Source organism: Sarcophilus harrisii, chromosome 1 (assembly GCF_902635505.1).
Source record: "Sarcophilus harrisii chromosome 1, mSarHar1.11, whole genome shotgun sequence".
NCBI lineage: Eukaryota > Metazoa > Chordata > Mammalia > Dasyuromorphia > Dasyuridae > Sarcophilus > Sarcophilus harrisii.
Window position 1 is genome coordinate 449,050,843 of NC_045426.1, and position 17,853 is coordinate 449,068,695.

A 17,853-nucleotide genomic window follows, 5' to 3' on the forward strand; every position below is an offset into this window, starting at 1 on the left:
TTTAAATCTTACTTTAGACAAATAAGGAACATTAAAAAAGACTGTAATTTAAAGGAAAACTTAATATTGTATAAGATTTTTCCAGTGTGTGAGTGTCTATTACAACATGTACTCTCCCTGGAAAGAAGACACTTTTGAAAGTTGTATTAACTCTATCATGCCACTGGGGGACCATTTAATAAATAAGTATTTCACCATTCTAAGTGATATCCCAGTGAAGTCTATAGTTAGCCAACAAATGTGTATCACATGCTAATGTAGAGTCATGGAAGTACCTTTGAGTCTGTCTGGCCACTTGGGTATCCTTTTGGTATGCCAAAGCATAATTTACTCAGGAATTACTCAGTGATCTATAGTTTCACAAATAGTTTTCAGAATCAACTACTGGCCTTTATTCCAAAAAGAGTAAGCTGCCAGGGGGGTGAGGGAAGGAATAATTTAAAAGTATACTTTTAATATTTATACAATAGTTAAATAAATTAAATAATGTTTAATAGTTAAAGGTAACAAACTAGCATTGCTTTGAAAGTCTGACCCTTTTATAGGAAATGTTGATTTACACAGTCATTTTAAAACACTATCCTTTTTTTCTGTATAAAAGATAATTCTTTCATATTTAAAATCATTATTAGCTATGGAAATACAATAAACAAAAAAATCTCCATATGCCCATTCTAAAAATTAATATGATTTTAAAGGCATAGTCATTGCCTATTAACATGAAAAAAATTTTTGTTAATTGAGATTGGAATGGTTTCGCTACATATTAGTAGTGTACAAATATTCTAAGTATATTTATTTTCTAAGTTAGATGCACTAAAATTTTTTATTTACTTGGCACAAAAAGGTTACATCTTTGCCCAAGTAGATAGTAGTATTAAAATGTTAAACCAGGAATACAACATTTGAGTCAGTGTGACCATTCACATAATTTCTCAATATGAATTAGATTTACTGTTGAATTAGCAAAATGTAACTTTAAAATTTGGATAGATTCATGATTTTAGAGGTGCTAATTGGATGTAAAACATAGTTTGACAAAAGAATATTGCATTAACATGAAAGAAAATCTTTAAAATATTTTATTTGATATAATCATAATGAATTGTTATTGAAAAGTATTTGAGAACAATAAAACAATGTATTTTTCATTAAAAAAATCTCCTATGGTGACTTTTTCAAGGTTTATTTTATGCACTCATCAAATACATTTTATTGATAAGTTCTTAAGAGTAGGAACTTTGTTCTGTGATTTTTATGCATCACTATAGTAGTCATTGAAATAATCTGTAATTGATTGATCATTGGTAGCAAGTCCTAATAAATAAAATTCTGGCCTAAGTTTTCTATGAGTTTATATGTATAATAAATCTATCTCAGGACTTTAATTTATATATATTTGTAATTGTATATTAGTATATATACTAATTAACATGAGAATATTATAAAAGATATATGTGTACATATATATATATATATATATATTAGGATTTTCTAAAATAAAGGAAATAAATCCAACTAAGTATTATTTTTAAAAGGGAAAAAACTCATTGTATGGTGGTTTAGAACTAAAATATTATTGTCTTTGTTTATATAAATTTCAGGTGAACCAGGAAATTCTTTGGTTTCAAATTCTAATAATTTTAGACTTATAAGATTATGGATTTGGAATAAAAAGGAATCAAAGAAATCTTTATTCTTTATTTTATATTTCAATAATTAACTAAATGTTTAAAATGAATCTTTAACCAAAATAAGGCTAATACATAAAATTGTTAGTATATCATAGCATATGCAACTATACCATAGAACAGCCCTGACAGAGTAAATGCTCTGGAAATTTTTAGTAACCATGATTTCTTTAATATATTTTGTTCCAGGTAGCAGTTTTACAACATCATCAGGACTATACACAGGAAATAATTCACTCACAAATTCTTCTGGATTTAATACCTCACAGCAGGTAAATTTGTAAAATCAAAATGTGGGGAAAATTTTGGAATATATAAAATATGTAACATTTTTTTCCTAGAGTCAAGTCTCATTTTAATAGATTTTCCCCAAATTTCTTTAAATTTGTATCTTTATCTTAAAGTATTTACTAATGTAATTGTGTACTCTTTTAGTGACTAGTTTAATTTTTGCTAGTAATATGTATCTTGGATGGAAAAGGGTAAAAAACATTCCTTAGTATTAGTCTTACATAAGAGTTATGTTTACAAGTATAAACAGATCAGCCTGTGTTTATTTTGTTTGCCCTACTATGTGAAGTACAGAGAAAACAATGAAATATAAACATGAATTTGCTGTTATGATTTCGAAGATTTAATGCAATATTTTGACAGAATCCTCTTATGTTGCCTTTGGTTTCATAGGAATATGCATCTTATACCAGCTTTGGCCAGGGGCAATATGCACAGTATTATAACAGCTCACCATACCCATCCCATTATATGACAAGCAGCAACACCAGTCCTACAACACCTTCTACAAATGCAACATACCAGCTTCAAGAACCACCATCTGGCATCACCAGTCAAGCAGTTACAGATCCCACTGCAGGTAATTACCAAAATTTTATTACTCCTGTGGGCCATATTTTTGCTGGTTATATGTATTTCAGTGGTTAGTACAATTTTGGCAAAATATGGGGATGCAGTTGATCAACATGAAGTTGTATTGTGCTCTTTTACAGATTTTGTTTTTATTTTTTAATTTAAAGTAACTTTAAAGTTAAAATATAGGAAATAATAAGTTGTAATGATTATAATATTATGGTGTTATTGTTATAAATAATTGTGAATTTTTACATAAAATTTTTAAAATATATAATACTCATGATGAGTAATGATTAACAATAACATAATATCATTACTTAGGCATAGTAAAAATATATTAGTAATATGCATAGATATAATTCTATATATTGTATTTCACATATAATATATAGAATTCTATAATTCTATGCAGTATATCCTGTATAATATATAAAATTCTTTATAAAAGCATTCTTTACATAATATTTAGAATTCTATATGTTACATTCTATATGTGGGTTAGTATTCTGCAATTTTCTTTTGTTTCAGAGGAAGCAAAAACTTTAGAGAGCAGGTGCCATAGAAAAGTTCAGTTTTAGAGTCCATATGATATATGGGACTCATGACTTCAATAAGACTTGGTGTAAAGCATCATAGACTTAGAGCAAGAAACGACCTTAGAGATAATCTGATCCAAACTTTTCATTTTATAGATGAAGAAAACTAATCCAATGGTCATATCACTAATAAGTAACAGAACTGGGATTTGAACTCACACCCTCTTAACTCTTAACTTCATGGTATGTCCATTCCACCAGACTCAGTGATCTCAGATCCCTTCCAGTTCCAACTCTATGATTTATTGCTAGTAAGGCAGTCAATCAAATATGTTCATTGTTCAATACACAAAGTAACTGCTGTGGTAATGTTGGCCAATATAATGCTTTTTCCTATGTTAGAAAAGGGAACCCTATCTTTAAAGGCACAAGAACATCTATGCTTTTTCTAGGGTGAAAGCTCTTGCCCAATGAGAGCGAATGGTCCTTAAAATAAGAATACAAAGACAAATTCCACATATGTGTATATGTGTATGTATATGTGTGTGTGTGTGTGTGTGTGTGTGTGTGTGTGTGTGTGTATTATTGTGGTACATGGTGTGGTATCTAAATGGCTAAAAATCAGACAGACACATAATTTTATTGTTGTTTTTTGCAAACCTTGGGAGTTTTTTTATGTCTTTTTAAAAACAAATTAAAAATTTGTTCTTAAAACAATAGCACTTTGCTGCTCTCTGCTAAACTTAGAGTCTATGGGTTAGTAGATAAAACATTGTTATTGAAACCAGGAAGACCCTGAGTTCAAGTTCCACCCCTGAGCTAGAAATTCTCTTTATCAGTGAAATCCCAGATCCAATGCCTATCTTTTATATACCAAAATAGGAAAATTGAATAGATCTCTACAAAAACCCTTCTCACAACCTCTACATGTAGACACACACACATGCACACACACACACACACGATATATTATTTTGCCATTTCTGGTCAAAATGGAAATATTTAGAGATATCTTTCCTCTTATATAAGCTTTTCTATTCATAGTTAGTCCTAGGCATTCCAGTGAGCTTACAAATTGAAAAAAAGTAGATTATTTTCAAAATTAAAGGAAAACTTGGTTGAATTTTATTTCATGTTGGTGTTTTTAAAAGAGAAAATCCAATTAATTTGGCAACCATCCAGTTGTCTATTCCTAGTTCTACATAAAATTTAAGACCTGATGCACTTAATGAAAGAAGAGTTTACTGATCTTTTAGGAGGCATCATTTAGAGCTGCTCATTCCATTTACATTCATGGAATTGATCTATTAAATATGTAAATATCATCATGGTAGGGACAATATCTTACTTAATTTCATCAGTCAGAAAATCTTGTTTAGTTTTTGGTACAAAACAGGTGCTTACTAACTTTGAATTTCAATGAAATTAATGTTTTGTCATTAATTATAAGAGAGCAGTGTGCTCTTTTTATTATCTATGAACACTTTTGCACATCAAAATCAGGGAATTTTTTTTCTGAATGGAAATCCTGAAATAATAATTTAACTTTTTTGAATAATTTTAGATTTTTCTTTGAGTCTCAACAGCTATTTGGATTTACAGTGCTGTTTCATCCTAGAAAAACCCAGATTCTAATTATATTTTCATTCTAGATCTTAGGGAAATTAATTTATTATTTCTATTTGTTATGTCTTTAAATTAAGATTTTAACCTTTACCTATTTTACTCACATCTTTTAAAGACTAGTGAACTTGTAAGGATATTCTAATGATTTTTGTCAAACAAAAATATAATTTTTAAAAATCTGTTAACTCCATGAAACTTTCATTTGTAATTGGTTTAATATATTTAAAACTGTCTTTCATGCATTCTAAGTATAGCTATTATAAAGAATGTGTTCATAGTTAAATGCTGAAATCAGTGTGCTTCTTTGAATGTGCATATGTAATCCATTAAGAGTAACATAAGTAGATTTTAAAAGTCTAGACCGAAATACATCATTGATCTAGTTCAAGAATAGTGATCGTACAAAAATTTCTTTAATAATATTTTCAGTGATGTATTAAATATCATTTAAAAATCATATCACTTAGAAACATATAAGAAACCATAGCCAGTACTTTCTACCCGATTTTTAGTGAATCTTCTCATTTAAAAGACTATACAAAGCCAGTTCTTTGTTTAAGCATTGATCCTTATCTGATATTAAACAACAACTACCAAAAGAAGCCCTGTGTGGTCTTTCATAGGATTTTCCCTTCAGTTCTAAATTAATTGAGTGAGTTGCATATGTGTCTGAAGCCTCATTTTGTAAAATAATTAGGTTTTTTAGCAGATTTTTTTCAAAAGCTCTTTTGCTGCTACTTTCTAGATCCTTCATTTCAGGATTCAGTCCTAAACCACTTGCTTTAAAAAAACATAATTTGAAGATGTGTGATTAATATCATTAATTACAAAGAATTATAGAATTGAAAGGACATTTCATTGATAATCTGGTCTGAATCATTCTTTCTACAAATGGAAAAACTGAGATCCAAAGAAATGAAATGGCAGTCATTAGCTATCATAGTTTTCTTCTTAAGTATTATTAAAGAAAATATTTGATGCTTTTAAGTAAGGTGAAAAGAAAAAAGCACAAAAATAGCTAAGGAAGATAGAAGGGGACAATGGATTGGACTAGGTGGCTTTTGAGGCCTCTTTCAGTTTTAAACTATAATGTTATTAATTTTGGTCTTCTCAGTATGTAGTACAACTCACAGCATAAGCAGTCTTTGAAAGATTTTTTTTTGAGGGCTTTGTGATTTCATTGTTTTGTGGAATTCTCAGTGAGAAAACTCCTACTGCCAGTGGAAACTGATATCTGTTCTTTATTCTATTTTTTTTCCTTGCTGAGATAGTTGGGGTAAAATGACTTGCCTAGGGTCACATAGCAAGAAAGTGTCGTATTAGAGGCTAGATTTGAACTCAGGTCCTCTTGACTGTAGGGTTGGTACTCTATCCACTGTACTATCTAGCTGCCCCTTTGCTATCTGTTCTTTAACTACTATTCATAGAGATTTGCCTCTTAGACACAGAAGTTAAATGACTTGCACAGCATCACACAGCCAGTAATAGGATTTGAACACAGAAGCCCCAGGGGCCAGTCTTTTATCTACTATATTATTCTGCCTCTCTCTTGAAAAAATGTTGGTATTGAAAAGATGGACATTTGTTTTAGAGAGAAGCTTTGTGAAATTTAAAATAATTTTACAATTCTCTGAAGGCAATACTCTTTGGACTATTGAAACCAGGGAAATGTTCTTAAAGCATATTCTGTTTTTCCTCTCTTTTCAACTTCTTTCTCCTCTCTCTTCTGCTTCCTTTTTTCCTTCCTATTTCTTCATCCTCTCCCCTATATCAAATGACAGATTGAAGAAAGCACCAACTTTTAAAGAACTACGTGTCTTAATTTTTTAATGCAAGTATTTTACCTAATTTTAAATATCCTTCTGAAATGCTTAATCCTTTTTACAGGAGAAGAGGACCACTTCTTTTATCCCTTCAAAATATGTAGAGATGAAAAAATAAGAAAAATTGGATTTTAAGATGTTTTCTTTTTGCGATGAGATTTGAACCAGTACATTAGAATATCATTCCTTAGCCACTGAAGTGTAAACAGCCTGTTGTTACCTTGCACTGAACCCTTAAAGCTTAAGGCATATCATTACCAAAGTAACCTAATATTTTTCAGTGAATCAAAATATTTTAACCATTTAGATAGAAAAAACATAGTCATAAAAAGGATATTTAAAAAAAAAACTTTTTTTCCTGAAAAATGTCCCCCTTCATGTTTATCCTTATGTTATGTATAGAAAGTATACATAAATAAAGTATACATAAATTAATAGCTAAATTATGTGCTTGATCTGAGCATCTAGGTAGTATAGTAGATAAGGTTTTAGGCCTAGAGTCAGGAGACCTGAGTTCAAATGTGGCTTCAGACATGTACTAGCTGTGTGATCCTGGATAAATCACTTAATCTGTTTGCCTCAGTTTCCTCATGTGTTAGAGAAGGAAGTGATAAAGTACTCCAATATCTTTGCCAAGAAAACCCCAAAAGGGTTTCCAAAGAGTGGGACATGACTGAAAAATAACTAAACAACAAATGTTTAAAAACTATTACAGGATCTTAATTTGCTTAAGTTTCATAAATCTGACATATACAGTCAATTCTCAATAAACAAAATAATTTAAAACTTTGTGCTCTAAAAATAAAATGACATATATATAAATTAATCTTTGAATTGAATAAAAAACATGTTATCTTTTTGTTAATGTTAGCATCAATTTTGAAATGTAAGAAAGCAACAATCATTCCTTTTTCCTACATTATGAAGGAAATACACATTGATTACAAATTGAACAAGAAACTACTGAACCATGTAAAAAAAAAGTTGTGTTTAATGCAAAAATGTGATAATAAAGTAGACATGAGCAGAATACAATGATTGCCTATATATGCTTAACTGCTTAAGGTGGTGTATAATAAAATCTTGCTAATATTGAATTTCAAATGAGAGGAAAAATCAGCATAAGAGGGAATTCAATATGCATGGGAAACCATTTACTCCTTCAATTTCTTTGATCCCTGCCAAGGCATTAGAGAGTAAAGCAAAGCCTCACAACAACACTGAAACATTCTTGTGCAGAGTTCCATGAGAACATTAGACTCTCAAAGGAATTTAGTAAGAGAGGGTTAAAAACTAGGTAGCTGTCTTTGCTAATAGAATGGTATATGTTGGAAACTGAGGCCATGTCTACGAAACATTAACTGTGGCAAAAGTCCAAACATTTCAAAAGCATGCATACTGACTTGGTTTTTGTTGAGTGAAATTTTTTCAAAATGTTTAGTCCATACTTGCACATTTTTACAGATGGGCCTGCAACCAGTCCATCCATGGAAACATTTGCAAAACTGCAATTTGTTAAGCTCAAAAACAAACCATTTCACTGTAAAAAAAAAAAAATGAAACAAACATTTTGGAAACATTTGTCAGCAAAATAAATATTTGTAGCTAAAATAACTGAGCTGGTAAGATGTGAGAAAACAAAACAGATGTTTGTTTTTTGCTGTTGTTGTTGGAGTGAGGTTTTTAAGGCATTCATTTTATTTTTCCAATGGAAATGTAGCTTTGCAAGTGAAATTTTCAGAAGTCAGTGAAATCAAATTTACCCTTTATTTTCCATTGACAAGGAAATTTAACTTTTAAAAAGGATTTGATATCTGTTAATTTGAGGCAACATGGAAGGTAAAAACTTTTACACTTAAATGATCATTTTATCTACATGAAGCCCAAATAACTAAGTTAAATTTGCTTTTAACTGATTAGCCAGATATTTTGAAGATATTTTCAGTGATTTAAATGTATATAGATGCTGATATACCAAAAAAATTCACTTCCAACAAGGCATATAGAATTTTCTTCAATGTTTGATTAGTTTTAGTATCTAAGAAGATATAATTTGTTGAGTATTATAAAGGACCCTTAGGAATTAGTTTTTAAGAGTTTGAGAGTATAATTTCAGATATTTTTCTACTCTGTCACTTCCAAGACTATACAGGGAAAGAATGAAAGAATATTTACAATTCTCTTTTGTACTTCATATCACTTATTTTTCATAGGATTGTAATTGATCAGTGAGAAGATGCATTTAGAATAAAGAAAAACTGATAGGCTGATGGGAGATATACAACAATGACAAGAAATGTTTTAAACAAAATGTTTCTGGTTGAGTGAAGGTGCATGTAGAAATAGCAATGGAAATTCAGGACAAAGAATTGTAAAATAAAGTATACTTGTTGAAATGAATAGTAAAATTAAGAAATAAAGATGAAATATAAGTCATGTATTTTAGAGATTCCTCAAATTAAAATTACCAAGTTACAGGAGACAGGTAGATGAGGTAAATATATATGTAGGTTATCATACTTTCCTCTCATCCATCATAAAACCCAAGATCCAGACTACAACCACCTGCCCTGGAACAGAATGGAAAACAGTACTGACTCCTTTTTTCTTTCCAGAAGAATCATGCACATACCATATTCCTCACTTTTCTCTCTCATCACTTATAGCTCATGGCAGCTAAAATTCTAAAATTATTCCAGGGAAAGCTACAAGTCTCTAAGTGAAATCAGGCTTTTTCTTTATAAAAAGGACACATCTCTAGCCAAAAAAAACTTTTAAAGTACTTAGAAGTTCAGTTAAGAATTTCTATCTACCTCTTTACCTGCTAATGGAAATCACTTTTCAAACATGCAGTATTTCAATTAAACTTAAAGTTAAATATGCTTATATGAGTTAGCTTTGGAAGTTAACCCCATTTAGGAAATTGTCATGTTTCCCCATAACTGTAATGCTGTGGGGAAATGAATTATGATTTCCAGGCGAACAACTTAACAAATGAACTTTTGAAACAAGTCATATACAACTTGGACTCTATGCCTTTATATGATAAGCTTAAATTACATGTCATTAAGAATGGAAACTCTGAATTCTAAAGTTAAAACAAGCTTAAAGGTGTCTAACCCAACAGAGGAGGACAAAATTTGTGTGGAGAAGAGTGATTCATAAAATTTCATAGAACTAGCATAGAGGTTTTGTGAATATTCATCTCTTTGTGATGTCATCTCTTTTGTTGGATGTTTTCCAAAAGGGGATTTGAAAATCTCCCAAATTGCATTTTTCCAAATGGTAGAAATTAGCAAGTATGAAGTAATGTTTGAAAAGATATTAGTTCCTAAATAGTGAATACAATGTACTATGGAGTAGGTAGAAGCAGTAGAATCCATTAATAAGTCTGCCTTAATCAAATGACCAGACCTAAAAATGAGAATTCCCATCTCTTGTCAGTTTTAAAAGAGTTGTAAAAAGAAGGGCACTCTAACATATGAATTATTCTGAAAAACAATTGGGAATTATTATAAGCAAGGTGATTTAAAAAAGGCCCAAGAAATGCCACTGCTAGGCATATGTTATAAGTTCAGTGATAAAAAGAAAAGCCTCATATATACCAAAATATTCATAGGATAGTGGCAGAGAAGTAGAAACAAAGTAGATAACTAATCAATTGATGAAAGACTTAAGAAGTAGTGATATATAAATATAATGAAATATTGCTGCTCTGTTAAGAGTTAATTAGTATAATGATATGAATAATCATGATACAGTTTATAGGAACTCATAAATCAACACAAAAACAGGCTGATAGTACACAAGATTATAACAGCATAAATGTAAATATTCACCACTAACAAAATAAAACACTGATTTCTCTGGAACTACCAAAAAATATTGGTTTTTAAAAAGCAAATAATGTACACCTCTACTTTTTTTTGCAGAAGATGAAAAATGTGCTATATGTATCAGGTTTCATTATTGGGTTGGTTTTGTTTCTCATGAAAAAAAATTACTTTGTAAGAAAGTATAGCTTTCTCCATGGAAAAGAAGGGAGGAATGTTTTGGGAAATGTTGGTAATCAAAAACCAAAAGACTGAAATTTTTAAAAAATCTGTTGAGATAGACCAAAGAATATTTTATCAATGTATCAAGCAGTGAATGGACTATGAGTAGATATATCTCAGTAAGAGATAAAAATGGAGTCAGTGATTTCATTCTATTGAGGAAATTCTTTCCACCAATGCATATTGGTACTTTCCCTACTACTGATAACTTTATAGAATTTACTAGAGCACTTAGGTTCACAGAGCCAGTATCTTGTCAGAAATAAGATTTGAACCCAGTTATTTCTAGCTTCAAGAGTGACCTTTTCTCCATTATTCTCTCTATTGTCCATATACCAAAGCCGATTATCAAATTCTATTTCTTTGGAACCAGTTCTTTCAATTCAATGTCATCAATATTTATTGACCAGTCTAGCTTGCCATACACTAGTGATGTGATATTGCCTACAGAGAATGTGAGTTGAGGACAGAGCTTAAAAGTTGTTGCCTGCCATTCTTGTTCAAACATTTATATTCTACAATTTCTACTACAACACTAACTTTAAATTGTCATTTCAGTCAGTATTCTCCCACTTAGATATCATATCCTTCAGGTTCTTTCTCTAATTCTCTGCATCTTTAGAAAAGCAAACTATCTCCCCTTCTTCAGTCTCGGTAGGATCTACATTGATGTCTAGGGACAATTTCTATTTTCTTATTATTTATCCTTATCTACTTGCTCTATGTGATTTCATCATATGATCTAATGATTACAGAATTTTCTGTGGAACTTTCCCCCATCTAGTCAGTTAGCATTTATTAAATTATATGTGAATTGACTAACCATATTGTTCACTTGCTAAACTCCAGGCACAGTAACTCTGTACTTTCCACCTAGGCTCTTACAAGTATGTCTTGTGATCCATCTGCCCAATTAACTTTCCCCTGTGTTCTCTACTGATTTTCATGTATCTATTGAAGACTACTAATTTCTAGTTTTGTTTTCAGTAAAAAATAAAACATACTTCATTTGAAATTTCTTGATTAGTCATTTTCTTAAATTCAACATTCTACTATATATTTTTAATTCTACATGCCTAAGAAATCAGAAAGAACAGCTTTTGCTAATTACATAAATAATTTTATTAAATGCCTATTCTGTGCTTTGCACTGGGGATCCAAGTTAAAAAAAAAAAAGTGATACAGTGACTACCCTCAGGAAACTTACATTCTAACAGAATGGTAAAACATGGTCAAAGATGAAATGGAAACTAGATCTGAGATTTTATTTTTATGGGGAATTCCTAGGAAATTTTCTCTACCAATATAGGTAGCATATTCTCTTCATTTTTCAGTCTTAGATCATTATTTAAGGCATTGAGAACTTAAACAACCTAAAGCTAGACTCAGTCAGCCAGGAGAACATGGCAGAGGCAGGATTTATAGCTTGGTCTTTTTGACTTTGCGGTTGACTTTAGATTCACTACATTGTACCACTCATTCATAATAAATACATAGTGATTGAGGTACTTCACACTTGCCACTCCAGTCCACACTTGTCAGAGATGCCAAAAGGATTTTTCCCAAGTACATCTCTGACAATGGCCTTCTCAGTGATTTCCTACTTCTCATAGGATAAACTATAAACTAATTTTTCTCTTTAGCTTTTAAGGACTTTTTCAACTTGTACCCAAACTAGTTTTCCAACCTCATTATTAATTACTGTTTTTTGTGCACTCTATGATTCAACACAATTTCTTGACTCTCTCATATAACATTCCATTACTAGTTCTTTATTTTTGTGCTGGCCATTCCTGCATCCTGCAATGCACCCTTTCCTCATCTCACTCTCAAAGAATCCCTCTCTTCCTTCCAACATGTGGAATAAGGAACATTTCTTGAACCCTTCCGCCAACTGTTAGTAACATATCTCCCTTGTTGTCATTCAGTGGCTTCATTGACATTTGATTCTTTATGATCTCATTTTTCTTAGCAAAAATACTAAAGTGGTACGCCATATCTTTCCCCAGCTCATTTTATGGATGATGAAACTAAAGCAATCAAGGTTAAGTGACTTGCCCAGCCACTAGTAACTGTTTGAATTCAAATTTGAACCCAAATCTTTCTAATTTCAGGCTCAGCATTCTTCTCAGCACCACCTAACTGTACTTGTCTCCCTAACTACCTTTTATCTATCTTATAAGCATTTATTCTCTTTACATTTATTCAGTATATATGAATACATATGCTTCTTTTCACCTCCATTAAAATGTAAAGCCTTTGGTGGCAGCAATTTTTCTCTTTTTTTTCTTTTGTTCTTGTGATTGCTGTTGGTATTCTCTCTCCATTTCCCAACAGAATAACCTTGGGAGATGCTTAATAAATGCTTCTTGATTGATTAGTAGAATGGAAGTCAAATATATTTACTGAATCCCATTTTTAGTATTATGCTTAACACTGGGGATACTGTAAAGAGACAATCCTCCTCAATCAAGTTCTAGTCTTACGGGGCAGAAAGAAGTAACACATGAAGCAATTTGATAACAAAGCTAATCTATATATGTAATGAAGTACTAAATTTCATGGCATAAATAAGTTTATAAATTGAGAGATACAGTGGGTTTATTGTATAGCATACTAGAAAATATAATTTTACTCATTCAAATACATTGCTGAAAACTATCAAGATAATAAAATTATCAGTTTGCAAACAAATAGAATGAAATAAAATACATAAAGTACTGTCTTAGAATCTTTTGTTACCTCAGTTTCATCAATCAACAAGCATTTATTAAGCTCTTATTATATACCAGACATTGGTTCATCATGATGAACATGAATTATAATTATTCTGTACATGGATGTGTATCAATTCTTGATAACAGAAACTTGTAACATTATTGATATCACACTCTCTACTAGAAATTTTACAGATTGAACCATGACTTCTTATCTTATACAATTATTATCCATGGCATTCTATAAGGCTTTTGTAGAAAATCTACCACATATGCTAGAGATTCTCCTTTATGTTTTAAAATGTTTCATGGGCATTTGCATGAGTTCACTTCTTTTCTAGTCATATTGTCCTTGAGTCAATTTTAATGCTAATTCTTTTACACATGTGATTATTAATAATATTTCATCCCTTTACATTCACCATGACTTATTGGAACTTTTGAAATTCTTTTACTTTTTTGTTTCATTCAATGTTACTTTCAGCACCTGCAATTCTGATTCTTCTGAAACTGTAGTATTTTATGTTTTTTGTATATATATTAGTGTTAGTGTCAGATAGTATCTCGGTATCTTTGAAAACATTATGTACTTTCCCAGATGTGATCTAGCCCATGTTCTTCCTGCTATTTTAGACCTTGCTCATTGGTGTTCTGTAATAATAATCCAAGATACAGTAATTGATGCATTAATTCAGCAGGACACTTATATAACTTCTTGTCGCTGTAGGTGAAAACATAGACAATGGGGAAAAAGAGGGAACAACAGTTTATATGGTGCCCTTTACATTCTGGATACTCTACTAAGTGCTTTACAAATACTATCTCCTTTGATTCTCACAATCTACCTACTACCTACTTGGTAGGTAGAGTTATTATTTTCCCCATTTTACAGTGGAGGAAAACAACACAAATGGAGGTTAAGTGGCTTACATTACTAGTAAGCATTTGAGGCCAAATATGAACTAAAATCATTCTGACCCCAGATTCAATGCTCTATCTATTATGCAGCTAGCCATATATGGACTAGCTGCATCAGGTTGATGTGATACTCAAAAAAGAAATTATATGTAAAGCACTTTAAAAATTTGAAAAATATCAGTTGTAAGTGGATAGAGGATAGGATAGGGCAACTATTCCAGTTCTAATTGTTCCATCACACATTATAAGTAAATGATGTTTGATGAATCAATAGATGTGACACTACATGTGCCGCATTAGGGTAGACATTAAGTGAACATGAAGGTAGAAATTCAGGACAGAGAATTTTTAAGAAAAACAATAAAGTTAAGAAATGAGGAGAATTTTGCTCAAAGTTTAGGGGAACTTTTTGTGTTCTGTGTTGGCTAGAAGGCTGTTGTAGGACATGACTTTTTCCCCCAAAATATTTGAAGGACTGTCATGTAGTAAAATGAAATGATATATTCTGCTTGACCCCAAAGGACAGAATTAAGAGAAATAAATAGAAGTTGTATGGGTACAAATTTAAGTTTAATATAAGGAAAAACTTTCTTAGAATTATCGTTACCCTTAGGTGGAATAGATCCTGTGTGGAGATAATGAGCTCCCTTTTAATCAGGTATACAAACAAGGTTAGACAATGACTTGTTGGATATTTTGTAGAAAGAAATTCTTGTTCTCATATGGGTTGGATTAGATAAGCTCTGGAATAGATGACTAAGCAAGTCACTGAATTCAACAGTTTATAGAATGTTCCATAACCCTAGTCCTTTCCATAATGAAGGAAACGTAATATGTTCTTATATCTCTTCTTTGGAACCAAATTTAGTAAATAGCAATATTTTTATTAGCTAAAATGTTTCACTGACATTTCATATTCATTCCTTGCTGTGGTATAACAATTAACCTGAATTTTCAAAAGCTATACCAATAGAGGTCAAAGTTGTATCAGATGCTAGAGAAGTAGAAAGGCATGATGATAGAGGCAGGATAATAACCAAGTATTATTCTTATTTCCACTATTCTTCCTCCCCCAAGTGTAGTTGTTGAATCACTTAATTATGTCTTATTCTTTGTGACCCCATTTGGGGTTTTCTTTGCAAATATACTGGAATGGTTTGTTACTTCCTTCTCCTACTCATTTTACACATAAGGAAACTGAGGCAAACATGGTTAAGTGACTTGCCTAAGGTCATACATCTAGTAAGTGTTTGAAGCCAGATTTAAACTTAAGAAGATGAGTTTTTCTAATTCCAGGCCGAGCATGCTATCTACTGTATTATCTATGGCTCAATTGTACTGATCCCCTTTAGTTTGGGAAGCATTATTGTAGTGATTAGAGTAATATATTTATTTCTTAATGGAATGCATTTTTAGTTCTAGCTGTATGTGATATTTTTAAGGTTTGAACTGCAAGTGTTCATTAAACACTCACTCAAAGAATATTTTTAAGAACTATGTACAATGTATAGTACTAGGTGCTAGGAGAGATGTCTAAATAAATGAAATGTGGTCCCTTCCCTTAAAAGGCCTTACAATCTACTAAAGAGAAAAATCCCTCATAAACAATGCTTTATTGGCCATAACTTCCTTGAAATCATTTTTCTAAAACAATCTTTTATTTTTCTAAAGCCTATCAGGTTTAGATAAATCAGTTTTTATTGACCTGGATAAATTTGCATTTAAATGGAGTTGTTTTGTGCTTTTCTATCTTCCTTTTCCTCCAGTTTGCCTAATTTTCTCCATATGGAACAGTTGGAGAAATAGAATTGACAGTGGCAGAACCTTTCATGCTGCCCTCTTCTCTCAGAAATGCAGCCTAACTCATTGCCCACTGTCATCAGCATCATTCGATGTCTGCATATAATTTGAATGTGTTTGCTTCCTCCAGATTCAAATACAAAGAGTCCAGTAAACAAGCAATCCTCCTTAGCCACAAGGTCATAGGCCCAGGCTGCTTCTCAGTTTACTTCAGTTATGTTAGGCCTAATGCCAGCATGTATCCACTCTTTCATATGTTGGAACTCTGAAAACTACTCAGGATGGTTGTGTTGAGTGCCAATATCAACAGAAGAAAAATTTGTAATCCACCCCAACATTTGGGCTTTGCCATCTTCAAGATTTTTTTTAAGTCTTCCAATTCTTGCCTGTCCTGAGCATTTATGAGGGAGACATACTGGTTTTAAAACCCACTTTCAATCTTTTGAGTAGACATTTTGACACATACAGTAACACAACTCATTTTGTCCCCAAAGCAATTACATAAAATTGTACTCCCTCATCTAAATGACATGATGTATTTTAAATATTTGATTTTTTCTATGTTTTCTGCTTTGCAGTGTGAAGTACCTACTTGCAAATCCCTGTGCTTTAAAAATACAAACTTGAAATTCTTCTTGCTTTCAAAGTATTTTCATTTTCCATACCTTGATCCAGAATTATTCTAGCTCAACACTTTGCCTTTAGGTAGGACTGCAAAGAAGCCATCTAATATACTCACTTGATTAAATTGCAAAATATTTATTTAGGGAACATGACTCTAAAATCTACTTGATAAATTTTTCCCATTGAGTACATGATGGAATTCTGTTAGTAATATGTCATCATGTAATTTTGACTATAGACCATGTTAAGTCAAAAGCAAGCAAAACTCTTAAAATAGTCAAGTTCATCTTGACCAATGCCAGTAAACCTAGCATCTTGGAATTTCATACTTATCAACCATAGTTAGAACATAATAGATCTTATAAGGTAATTAATATTCAGTTTGGTGTATATTATTTTAAGTTTTAGCCAAGTCATAATTAATTTACTTGAGGCAATATGATGTATTGGAACTAGACTGTGAATGTGATCTCTGTTCTAGTCCTGTGTCTCCTACTGTTCATTGTGACCTAGAATGAGTCAGGAGTAGGAGACTATAAACTAATAGGAGAAATAAGATATTATGCAATTAAATATGGCACAAAATAGAATGTGGTTAAAAAAATATCCTAGATCAAGTGCCATAAGACTTATGAGGATGAAGAAATCATCCAAAGAGGTGGGAGGTACCTTGTGGATAAATAGAAAAAATTCTATGAAGAGCCTTGAAGAAGAAATGGATAGATTTCACAAATAGAAATGGACCTCAATTTCTTTAGAATGGGAGTAGATTAGTTTTAAGACCTCATTAGTAGATGTCTGACAATCTGATACAGAAACTTTGATGTACAGATTTTTTAAGACACTTTGTAATCAGATAATGACCAAAACTTTCATTTAAATTGTATTTAAATATTATGTTTAATATTGTTTAGTCACTTGTCTCCTGTCTCCCTTTTTACATGTTTTTCTAATTTTGAGTTGTCATCAAAAAATAGTTGAATGCTCAGATGGACATGGTGCTATACAAAAAGAAATAAACATAGTCCCATCCGGTAAGAATTTACAATCTAAAATAGGTAACAGACAAGTACATATAATCAACATTTCATTATCCATGGTAATAAAAGGTATATCTATGTTTGCTTTAGAAAATTCAAAACAGTATAAACCAAAATCAAATTTATTTATTTTTGGAATACATTTTAAGATCTCCC

At 31.2% G+C, this 17,853-nt stretch overlaps 1 protein-coding gene across 1 annotated transcript in view; it reads left to right on the plus strand.

The window, feature by feature from the left end:
• The window catches only part of EYA1 (EYA transcriptional coactivator and phosphatase 1), a 151,461-nt gene that overhangs the window by 57,759 nt on the left and 75,849 nt on the right, over positions 1–17,853 (plus strand). Inside the window, exons 8-9 of the mRNA XM_031946269.1 lie at positions 1,881–1,963; positions 2,376–2,562. Of these exons, the coding sequence (XP_031802129.1) occupies positions 1,881–1,963; positions 2,376–2,562 (270 nt within the window). The remainder of the gene's footprint in view (positions 1–1,880; positions 1,964–2,375; positions 2,563–17,853) is intronic.